Genomic DNA, 12,319 nt, shown 5'->3' on the forward strand with positions numbered 1-12,319 from the left:
TGTGTGTGTGTTTTACTAGTTCCCACATAGGAATAGCTTTTAAAACGACATCTATAGGCATGAACTTTACTGGTAAGCCGATTTTTGAAAAAGCCGTAATTTTACCAATGAATGACAGTACATATAAACAAGATTTCTCTTGCTTCCTCACATAGCCATGCCTTTAAATGTGGACTCTGTGTACTGCTGGGAGTCCTTTTCCTTTCACTTTCTCCTTTCTCTTCCCAGCTGTAATGCTGCCTGTCCCATGTCCAATCACCTAACAGTGGCCTTCTTTCTTTTCTTGGCCAACTGATATTTATAGAAGACTTGAAAAAGGAAACAGTAATTTAGAAAAAGTGAATGCTTTACCAATTTACCATCTAACTAAAATGAGGATAGTATTGCCATTTTACTTTTACTTTATTGTATTTTTACTATTTTACTACAGTCTTGTTTCATAAACTAATCTCTCTTACCCAGCCTTGTCTTTATCTAGGGGGTAGATGATACTCATAGTTCAAAAGGTAGCCCTAGAAATGCTATGAGGATCCCTATTAGGGAAGAAGAGATCAGATAACAGGAGTTCCATAATTTAGACATAATTATATAATAAATATAATAAAATAATTTGATTATTGAATCTCAAAAAGAAAAGAAAAGCTAATAGTATCTTAGGAAATGCTTTCTTTAAGAATGCCCGGTGTAATAAATAGTAAGAAGGATATGTTTACCTCTTTTTCTCTCTTTTGAACACAGGCATCTTTTCCTATGAATCCATCGCTTGCAGCTAATCCTGCCATGGCTTTCAATCCTTACATGCATCATCCTGGGATGGGCCTGGTTCCTGCTGATTTTTTACCAAATACTCCAGTTCTGTTTCCTGGAAATCCACCTCTTGCATTGCCAGGAGTTCCTGCCCCAAAGCCAGCTCGTACAGATAGACTGGAGGTATTTGTGGATACATATAAAAATGCTTGTAGAATGGATATTAACATTATGCTTAATGGACATTTTCAGAGCCTAATTTGTTGAATGTTTTAAATAAGTATATCCGAGTACCTTTTAGCATATAAGGAGTCTGAGAAAGAATGTTAACCTTTTTTTTTTAACTTCAGTTAGACCTTGTTCTGAAGTGAATGTATTTTGTTGTGCAGTAGGTCAAACACTGTTTCAAGTATACCCAAACATGAGCCACTCTATAGGAAGTCTGAGTGAGAATTTTCTTTATACCCATGCTGGAGCTTTATAGAATGGATTAACTGGATTTGCTTATGAGTCTTTACTTTCTAGAATGATAAACTGAAAAAAATGAAACTAACATTTTACAGTTATAGAATGTGAAGCTGTATGGATGTGGGTTATGAATAGCATCTAAGCACTCTCTCCTGTGAAGAACTATGTATTTCATAGAAAATATGAAACCTAAAGAATTTAAAAGAAATTTCAAACATCCTTTGATTTATTGGCACCCTTTAATTTTCCTTTAATTGCTATTCTTTGTTCGCTAGAAAAAAATAACTGGTTTATTTCTTAGAAAGTCAGCTTCATTGGCAACCAATTGAATCCCTAATCATGTATTAGAGTGGAATCTAAATATACACATGACTCAATGTGGTTTACAAATTGGCTATGTAACATTGCTGTGTGCTGAAGAATCACCCTAGGCCTTAAATAATTACATTTGAGGGTATATGTTTACTTCAGGATTCAAACACATTTTCTCGTAGACCAGGCTGGCCTTGAACTCAGAGATCCACCTGTCTCTGCCTCCCAAGTGCTGGGATTAAAGGTACAAACACATTTTCAGTAATACTTTAGGTCCTACTATGTCAGTGTAAGGCAAATAAACATTTTGTGGAAAATGTGACTTCCACACCCCTCATGGAATAGAAAAAATTATGTTTTTTGTCTTAGGGCGAATATTGCTTTCTGTTACCTTTCATGTTTTCTAGCTATTTTTCCTACATAAATGACAAAATGTGTATGTGACCTTCATATCTTCATGGAAAGTAAATAAAGCCAGTCACCTTCCACTCATCACTGGGAATGTATGTGTGTTTGTTTTCCTATTTAAGGTTTGCCGTGAATTTCAGCGTGGAAATTGTACCCGTGGGGAGAGTGAGTGTCGCTATGCTCACCCTACTGATGTTTCTATGATTGAAGTGTCTGACAATACTGTCACAATCTGCATGGATTACATTAAGGGCCGATGCTCCCGGGAGAAATGCAAGTACTTTCATCCTCCTCCCCACTTGCAAGCCAAGCTCAAGGCGGCTCATCACCAGATGAACCATTCAGCGGCTGCTGCAATGGTAAGAGCAAGTTAGGACTGTGGGCTTCATGTAAGCCCACTTGGTCTATTATTTTGCATGCACGAAAGACTGACTACTCGAGTGTATCTTAATATGAATAGCCAAAGTTATATGCTAGACAATAAGAACCTATATATTCTACTTTATTTGCTAAGATTTTCTAAAGATAATTATTTAAAAGCTTTATTCATGATTATTTTTAACTCACTATTCTTTTTTTCTTAATTTTAGAGAAAGGTAAATTCTATGTTTTAAACAGTAAATCATATTGAGTGCCTGTTATAGTCTGACTAGCCTGAATATTCAAAGATGGCAGAGTTGCCTCTGTTTTCTATGAGCCACTTTCAAGGATGCTTTATTACTCACATTCTTAATGCCCTTTGAAAACACAGTGCAAAAAGATAGGGTATTAAACAGCTCGAATTTCCCAAAGGTCAAGATTACCTTTCTGTTCTGGCTGTATGGTGCAGACAGAAGGGAAGATCAAGGCAGAAGGCAGCCATATCGTCAGGGAGATTTGGACATGACTGAGGGAAAAGACCTCTCCTTTGAATTGCTCTAGCAGGCAGTTATGGGCAAGAGTTAGTTCTGATTGATAACGCTAACTGAAGTAAGGAGAAAAACTAATTGTAACACTGTAGTGTTAGAAGTCAAAGTTAAAATTACTCAAATGGTTCACAACTATGAATTATTTTGATATGTTGCTTGCCACATTTTTTGCTTGTTTGATTTTTGCTACCAAGATCTCCACCCATATTCCCAGTGGGGGACAAAATTAAATAAGCTTCATTTTACCTGTGCAACCCTAAGTCTATAATCACCAAATTATATGTGCATGCAAATGAGGAATCTCCTGTCCTGCTCTGGTAAAATCTTCAATGAATGCATTTCACCTCGATGGTTTAAAAAAAAAAGGCATTTGGAATGATAACTGGCATTTTACAAATGAGTATCTGTCATGAACTTTGCAATCTGTTCTCAGAGAAAGCTGGAAATTATGCATCACTAAAGCTACTTGGTTTATTTTCATCTGACTTATTTTGACAAACAAAATAATGTATTCATCAAAGGAAGGGTTCTCAAAAGAAAATATAGATCATTTTAGGCTTTTAGTATCCATGGGCATCAGGAGGTCATGGCATGACTCGTTTTGGTCCTTGGAAGGCTAGTTTCTCCGTTGAAGTGTTCCTGTCTCCTGAGGCATTTGAAGCACACCTCAGTGTTGCTGGCACTTACTGAAATAGCACATATTTTGCTGAAGGAAAAATGCAAAGTAATGTTAAACAAACCCTGATTGCTCTTTGGGCTGACGAGGGAGGGGGACTTGATTGGGGGAGAGGGAGAGAAAGGGGAGGCGGCTGGGGGGGAAGAGACAGAAATCTTTAATAAATAAATAAAATAAATAAATAAATAAATAAAAATAAAAAAGACATAGAAGAAGGGCTTAAAAGTTTTGATAGATTTTAGAATTAAAACTAATGAATATTTAATGAATCAAACATTTTATACTAAACTGTGCAGAGAGCCTCTGTTTAAAAAAACTGCAAATGCTTTACATTTTTCTTAAATTTATAATACAAGAGTGAGATAGGTGATAGAGAGGAATGATTCACCTGCCTTTTCTTACAGGTGAGTTTTTCCATATACACTTAGAAGATTTGAACCTGGGGTCATTGTCTAAATTCGATTTTGTTTTTCAGGACTCTAGTATTATAATGCCAATGTCTGCAGCCATTTATCCCCTCCGTCCATGCTGGGACTTGAATAGACAGGAATCTTTGGTCTCCTCTACCTGTCACTTCTGCTCTTCTCTCTATTGCTTACTTGTTTACTATTGTTACTTCCATCTAAGAAGTAAGTTGTGTAGGACAATTTGCTGTTCGAGTTTTCTATCACATCCTGTCCCAAGTCTTATTGATTAGGGACATGAAACAGCCTGCTCCTTTTATATTTCTGTTTCATATTAACTATTTGCACTGAAACAGCTAGTCTTTGTAGCTGTTTCCCTGCTGAGGACCCACTACTTATGTAAAGTGTTGCTCCGTGGATACCCTGTGTTGGTTCCCCAGGTTGTATCTTAGATAATTGGCACTTGCTTGGTTTGAGGACATTTTTACTTCTCTGATAATAATGACTGTTTAATCCCTTTTCTATAGGCCCTGCCACCTGGTGCACTGCAACTGATACCAAAGAGGTCAGCCCTTGATAAGGCCAATGGTGCCACCCCGGTCTTTAATCCCAATGTTTTCCACTACCAACAGGCTCTGGCTAACATGCAGATTCCGCAGCCGGCATTTATCCCTACAGGTGAGAGCACAGTTCTGGGAATCTAGAGGTTAGCAGTTTGAATATGTATACTACAAAGCAGCTTCTAAAGGGCTTTTGTTGGAGGATAGTCATCATGCATTTTGACTACAAGTAAAATAAAACAATTATACTTAATTTGCTATTATCTAGAATAACATATGATTTTGGAAATGATGGAAATTAAACTAGAAGAGTTTTTGTTTGCTTCTGAAGGTTGATTCACTTGGTTGATACACTTGAATTTATCTCATCTAATTACTTGACTTGTAGTCATTATTTCATAGATAGGAATTATCTGTCAAAAGCATTTTCCAACTTCAATGTGGAAAATTCTGTAGTCCATATAACTGTGATATAACAAGATCAATAATTTTTAAAATCCTTAAATGTATAGTAAATTTATAGTGTATATAAAGCTGTTAGCTTTAGCCTCTAACTCTTGGAAATTATTTTTAAGTGAAAGTAAATATTTGGGATCGTATGTCTAATAGAGAACTTGTCTAGCATGTGCAAAGCCCTGGACTCAATTCTTTAAAGAAAACATAAAGTTCTTTTTAACCTACAAATTACTTTTACTCCCTGGGTCTGTGGTCTTCAATCTAACCTGTAACTATGAGCATGGGTGATTACTAGTCTGCATGTTCTGATTCATTGATATTGCAAAAATGATCTTTCTAGTTTAAATTCACCTCTATCTGTAAGGCCTGAATAATGAAATCTCTCTTTTCTTTACTTTCCACGCTTTCTGCATGGTGTACAGGGCCAATACTGTGCATGGCACCCGCTTCAACTTTTGGTAGGTTTTGTACAAAAATTCTCAACTTTCTCTAACCTAAAAGCGTTTTTCTACTGTGGCTATAAACACTTAAGTGACAAGGTGATGTGAGTGGACATTTTCTGAGTATTTGGGGTTTAATATGGTATTCTTTGGAATCAAAGCAGACTTATTTCTCAGGTTCTAGTAGGTTGCCACTGTAGCCAAATTTTAGCCCTGCCTTTTCCATTCCTATCCTAAAAACAGCAACTGAAATATTAAAATGTTTCTTTCCACAGTGAAACTTGATAATTTTCTTAGTCTGGTAGCTATTATTTTAAAACTACATTTCAAATATATAATTTGTAAACTGCAATGAAACAATCACCTCCCAAAGTTACCTTTATAGTGTAAGCATTTATTACAAAGATGTTGAGAAAGGATGACTTAAAGCTAGACCATCCTGCCGTGTTCTTTAATGGATTCATATATATACATATATTGGTTGTGAGTTTATTCTTTAATGGCTGAGCCATCTCTACAGCCCATTTTTGGATTCTGTAGTATCCAGGGATGGAGCATCATCTGCCATGTGATTTTTAAACTACCAGTCATATCCTCTCAGACTTTTGGCTAAGATCAAGTGGAATAACCAGTTGCGCGCAGTTTTTTAGTTAGCCACCACCACAGTATGGTAGCCTTCCCTAAGCGAGTTTGTATTTCATGAATAGAAAAGAAAATGAGAAAGCCACTGGGAGGTCACAGTTCCTATAGTCTTCATGGGAGCCAGAAACAGATCATGAGCAATTACTTTTGTTTAGAGTAGGGGAAAAGGAACACATATTGGCTTCTCCTACCAACTCAGTTCCTCTCATCTTAGAGAATTTGCAACAGCTTGACCTCTATCCCAATGCTAGGTTAAAGTGATTACGGAGCTATTGAGATAAAAAAAAAAAAGAAAGGTCAAAATGATGACCACACAGAAACAGCACAAATACAGCAAGATCTGAACCCTGGCAAAAGGATGAGGCCTGTTATTGAAGGATTAGCTGTCACCATAGGAATTAGCATTGCGTTGATACTAACAGGAACATTCTGTAAATGTAAGTGGAAGAACAGACATCTGCAACTTTGAGAAATGTGTCTCTGCTTTCACAATTTGTGACCTGTTTCTTGGGGCTGCTTCCTTGTCCCTTCCCTTTCAGAACTCTACTTATGAATGCAATTGCATGCGTTGGCACTGCTGCTTCCTGCACAGTTGCTGTACTTCCAATGGGAGAAACATGAGTGGTTTTAGAATTAGCTCGTGAGACAATGAAGGATGACTGGAGGAAATGAGTAGCCAGAGATGGAGAAAAGGGACAGCTATGGAGTTTCTGTTAATCACTATTTGGGGGACAGTCTTACTTACTTTGGCATTGATTGCATTTTCCTCTCGGCCATTCACTTTGCCAGTAGACTTTCAGGAAATCTGAATTTGACTGAGGTAGACTTGATAAATTATTATATATGTATGCTTCCCATTCACACATTAATTCCCTGGTTGGATTTCCAAAATAAGCTGTAAATTAGAAAAGCATCCAAAAGCTTTGAGAATGAAATAGAAAGTAGCAAAGCAAAGCAAAACATCCTGAAAAGGATTTTGCAGCTGCTAGCCATTGTAGCTCTAATACTTCTTTTGAAGACAAGATTTACTATGAACCACTTGAGTATTTGACAATAGCGAAAATTTCCAAGGAACTTACCAAGCTGAATACGTAGTCCACTGTATTCTTCATACCCTCTCTTCTATCATATACCCGACAGAACCACTGTTCTTTTTATATGCTGAGCAGGTAAGTACACGTAAAACTGCCATTTGTACCAGAAAAATCTAGTAACAGCACTTGCCAGTGAAGTCAAACACCAGTTGACAATACCCTAATTAAATTTGACTGTTCAACTCAGTGACTTGTCTGCTTAGCTAGCTTTACTAGGTAGTCCTGGTAACAGCAGAATTTTTTCATATGCATTCATTACAACCCGTCCTGAAAATTCATCCTTTTGAATACACTACAATGTTATGTTGCTCAAAATGTTAAGAATGGCTGTTATCCTTAATGGTAATTATAATTGGCTTTCCCCTTTCTCTCTTTAAATTTTCCTCCATTCCATGCTGTGCTGCTTTGCACTGACTTTGATTGCATGCTGCACCCTGGTGTATATCCATCATGATGATGTTACGTGGCTTGTTGCTGGGATATCTACTATGCCCCATTCCATCGTATCTGTCATGGTTGTGTAAATGCTTCACCCTTCCATGTGTTGCTTCCATGATTTCCTACTGAAAGTGCCCATGATGCACGGTGCTACACCTTCCACTGTGTCTGCAGCAGCAACACCTGCCACCAACGTTCCCTTCGTTCCAACAACTACAGGCAATCAGGTTTGGCCATTTATTTCATCTGTTCAGACTTAGATAACCACAATGTGTTGAAAAAGCACAGTATATGCCTTTTGGATTGGTGAAAGTTATTAGTCCATGTGATTATGTGTTTCTTAACCAGTTGTTAGATTTGGAACTTTTGTTTTTTATGTATAATTAGGGTACTGTATATGATTTTCAATTTTCTCAGGATTACTTGGCAATATTTTCCCCATTGTTAATTGGTAAGCAGATATTATTCATGTTTTTCTATATTAATTTATTGCTACCACACCAATCCTCAAGTGTATATGCTGTACTGAATATGTCTTAAAAGCTTTCTCATCTTGGTGAAGAGGAAAAGTTAATTTACAGCCCCCCCCCCTTGTTTTTGGTTATTGTGTTTGAACTTAGATTTAGTAAACACATCTCCTTTACTTGCAATTCCACTGGAAAGAAAGCATGCGATCACATTTCTTTCCAAGGAATGCGCATCTTTATTATCACCCAGTGACTGCATCAGAAATCCCTTCTCTTGTAGACATTAGATGTGCTTGTGTTGTTTCCACTTCCATTTGGTTTAGATTTTTCAGGCAGAGTCATGGGCAAGTGGCCAATTTTTAGGAAATCTTGAAGTTGTGAGGCAGTTAGTACAGTAGCTACTGAGTACTGTGATACCCGTGCTGCCTTATCAAAGTGCTCACTTGCCCCGAAGCTGCTACTTAAATTTCCAGCATGATAGTCAAGAAGCACACAACATTCATTTGATGGATAAACCACACTCCAACCTCTGCTCTGCAAAATGGACACAATGGAAATCGTAAATATGCTTAAAGGTTTCAGTGAAATTGATCATCATTTTAATGTAACAAACTCAAGGAGTGAGCAAAATAAACAGGATTCTCCTAAGAAATCATTTTAATCTAAAATCTTTTTTACTACTATAGATGCCCCAGTTTTCAGTAGATGAACTGAATAGGAGCATGTTTGTTTCTCAGATGTAGAAGTTACCAGTAGAACAGTAAGTTTCTTTAAGTATTAATAGATATTTGTAGGTTGTATCTTTTATTTACACAGTTGTATTTGCTAAGGTTTGAGTAAACATTTTCATGTAAAGACATTGCTCATAACTCGAATTTGCCTGAATTCAAAATTTTGAAACTGAAATGCCAGAAAGATGATTTTTTGATATAGAGATGACAGCTGTTACTATATTTTTCTAATGAGCTCATAGACTCTGTAATGTTTTACTAGTTTCAAAGGGGCAAGATTTTTTTAAGCCGAAGGCGCAAATCACATTTGAATTTTGATTCTTGAAACTTTTTTACTTGTTTGTTTTGTTTTCAAGACCAGATTTCTCTGTAGCCCTGGCTGTCCTGGAACTCACTTTGCAGACCAGACTGGCCTCAAACTCAAAGGTCTGCCTGACTCTGTCTCTGAGTATTGGGATCAAAGAAATGCACCACTACACTGGGCTGAATTTTTAAGATTTTTTAAGCTTCATTTTTTTTTGTTTAAGTAACAAAGTAAATTTGTCAAAATTTGGCTGATATGATCATGTTAAAGACAGTGAGTGTTATGTTTTTGAGTAAGTACAAAAAGCCGTGCTCTTTCTGTAGGTTACATACAGTATGTTGCTTCCCATGTAAGATAAGTAGAATTGCATTAGCTGTTTGGAAGTTTGAATGACATACAAAATAATTTAGCAATCCAGTAATCATTTTCATTCTTTGTTCAGCCTTAACATTTGACCTCTCCTTTGCCTGGTCCAGGGACCATTAGCAGCACACACTGATTTCAAGCATTCATTCACATGGAACATGTCTGTTGAAGATACTTAAAAATCCTAGGTACCTGAACTCTAGAGACCTAACAAATGAACCTGCTCCATACAATTGTAGGTGTAGAGAGCTTGAAGGACTCTCACATTGGGTCTGTCACATGGTTGGAGGAGGTAGCTGACATGCCTGCTGCTTCCCTAACTCACCATCTCCCATTATTAAGTTTCTACCACTGTTTCAGACAAAAGCCCATAGCTATTATACACTAGATAAGCAGGTCCCATCAGTCATAAGGAATGTTCTAAAAGGACATGGAAGAACTGAAGGAGCTGGAAGTTAGAATTGTTTTCACAGGTGTTATTTGGGATAGTAGCAAATTGAGAACTCTCTAGACACGACAGTGGAGGTTTGTCCAATACTTGGTCATTTCTCATAGGTGAAGAAAGTCCAAACAAAATGGATTTACATAAAATATGTTTGAAGAATTGTTTTTCTTCTACTTGATTCCTTTAAAAAATAGGACATTTGGCAGAATACAATTTTCACATGTAACCAGTGTAAAAAATTTCTCCAAATATCAAAAATGTCATTTTGTATAATAGTATATGACTTACTGGAGATATTTCTGCAAGGGTGTAAGATATTCAGCTAAAAGTGTAAATCTTTGTTTACTATTGAACCTTTTCAAAGTGTTTGGTATTAAGTACATCTTAGGGGTACCTGTCTGATGAATAAGATAAACTGATGGCTGGTTCATGAGCAAAATGGTTAAGGCATTATTAGGTAATGCCTTAAAATACGGCCCACCATGGGAACCTCCCATAGACTGTCCTAGGTATGTGTCTGGTTAGTGATTGCTTGGCTTAGCCCTACTGTCACAGACATAGGGTCTGAAATTCACAGTGGAGACTATCTTGGCTTAGTTCACTTATAGAAGGAATAAGAACTAGTCTCCTAACACCTTGTTCAATAACCCTTCACTATTTCTTACTGATTCTCTTGTTTTGTTTACTATTTCAGTTGAAATTCTGAGCAGCAGAGTTACGGAGTATCAGAATGTCTCAGCAAGAAACTCCATATGGCCTTTCTATATGTATTCTCGTATGTCCTCTTCTACCAACACGACAATAAGCATGGTGCAGTCCATATATTAAGCACATACACCAGCTGAAAATTGAAAATAAAGCATTCAAAAATCTTTGGAGATATTAAAGTGAATAGAAAATTGGCCACTGTGTGTTACCTAGTATGAATTATTAATTGTATAAGAGTTAGCATATAGAATATGACCATATAGCTTTGACATTTATTTGAATTATCAGCTCCGTATTACAAGAGTTAGCCATCTGATATGATTATCACGTTGAAGTTAACCATAAAGTTTTCTAGTTTTTTTTCCCCAAAATGATTGATGTTAAATGAACTTGCAGAGTACTGTAATAAGCTTACTGTACATTCTTGGTGGATAAATTCTGTTGCTGAAGTGTTACCTTACTGTGTTGTTTACAGGAGAGACTATTGGATTGATGTAGAATGTAACTAATATATCCAGTACTATTTCCCCCATTGATATATTGTATTAAATTGGGTTCTATTTGGCTTGTCCATGCTAGTGTTTTGTTGTTTATACGTGGTGTTCGATTTCAATTAAATGCCATTAGTGGGGAACAGTGTGATTGAAAAACATGACAGGTTCATGTTCATATGCACTCTTCAAAACATTTCTATAAGTTTCTTGAGGCATACATTTAGCAGGCCTCAATTCTGAGTATACACAAAACCTATTCATAGAATTTTACATGTAGATCTGACCTTGCAGAGTCAATAATATACTCAATTTTTAAAAGAGAAAAATAATTACCCACATACGATAGGAAAGTTCAGATGTTAACCTCAAACGTTCCTCTTAAATAATTTGAAAATCAAGTATTCCCATTCTAGTAAATATCTGAGCATGTATAAAAATTATGTAGAGTAGCCGTTACATTTATTGTGTCACAGGAATCCTTTCTCTCAGCTTGAGTGTCTAAAATTGAGCCATTTTCATTTTCAGTTGAGAAACTGGTACTTACTCGTTTAAAGATATGGTAATCATAGGTTGTAATTCAAGAAGAGAGATGTGGGCGTGGAGACAGTTTTTATGTACTGGCAGAAAGTGTGTAAAACCTTTGCATTGTAACCTTTTGCACAAGTGCCATTTTCTGAATGCAAATGGCTCATGTTCTTTAGACTACTCTTTGAATAATAAGATGAAGTCTAGCAGAAGTCAATCCAGGTGAAAGAGAATTGTTTCCAAATGAGGCCTTACCTCCCCAAATAGACAATCTTCTCTATTGATCACAGAAAGAGCTGAGTACAGGTTTGGAGAACTGGCAGGGATGGGGTCAGGGAGACATTTAAAATGGCTGACTGATTATGCAGAACTAGAGAAGGTTTCCCCAGTTGTCCTTCACTTCAGTTCCACTGAGTTTCCAGTTTCCTACAAGCTGCAGTGAAGTAGCAAGCTTTGACAAGGGTTTCCCTGTCCAAACTTTAACATCAGTTTGGGGGCTTTTGTTGTTTTATGTCTCAGAACAAAACCTATTTTTGGCTCATTTGAACTTATTTTCCTTTATGTGCACTTCAAAATTATAGTCAGTTTTATCATCATTTGTCTAGTATAGAATAGCAATATCCCATGGATGTGTGGTATGAATTCTTACTAATACTTACAAAATAATCTCACAAATATCAAATAGTAATCCATCAATTTCTGTGACATAGTGTACCTTTTCTACTT

The 12,319-nt window shown here is 36.6% G+C and overlaps 1 protein-coding gene across 19 annotated transcripts in view; it reads left to right on the top strand.

The window, feature by feature from the left end:
- Mbnl3 (muscleblind like splicing regulator 3) overlaps positions 1–11,145 on the top strand; it is a 96,502-nt gene extending 85,357 nt beyond the window's left edge. For 10 of the 19 annotated variants that reach the window (XM_050121656.1, XM_050121638.1, XM_050121652.1 and 7 more), the window contains 6 exons: positions 2,058–2,294; positions 4,451–4,601; positions 5,362–5,397; positions 7,686–7,780; positions 8,707–8,780; positions 10,561–11,145. In XM_050121656.1, coding sequence (XP_049977613.1) covers positions 2,058–2,294; positions 4,451–4,601; positions 5,362–5,397; positions 7,686–7,780; positions 8,707–8,763 — 576 coding nt within the window. In that variant the 3' untranslated portion in view covers positions 8,764–8,780; positions 10,561–11,145. Of the gene's footprint in view, positions 1–738; positions 931–2,057; positions 2,295–4,450; positions 4,602–5,361; positions 5,398–7,685; positions 7,781–8,706; positions 8,781–10,560 lie in introns of all 19 variants that reach the window. The other 9 variants (XM_050121645.1, XM_050121637.1, XM_050121644.1 and 6 more) reach the window with 9 other exon arrangements.
- Positions 11,146–12,319: the final 1,174 nt, after the last annotated feature.

Source organism: Alexandromys fortis, unplaced genomic scaffold, assembly GCF_014885135.2.
Source record: "Alexandromys fortis isolate MF-2015 unplaced genomic scaffold, M_Fortis_MF-2015_v1.1 scaffold_194, whole genome shotgun sequence".
Taxonomy (NCBI): domain Eukaryota; kingdom Metazoa; phylum Chordata; class Mammalia; order Rodentia; family Cricetidae; genus Alexandromys; species Alexandromys fortis.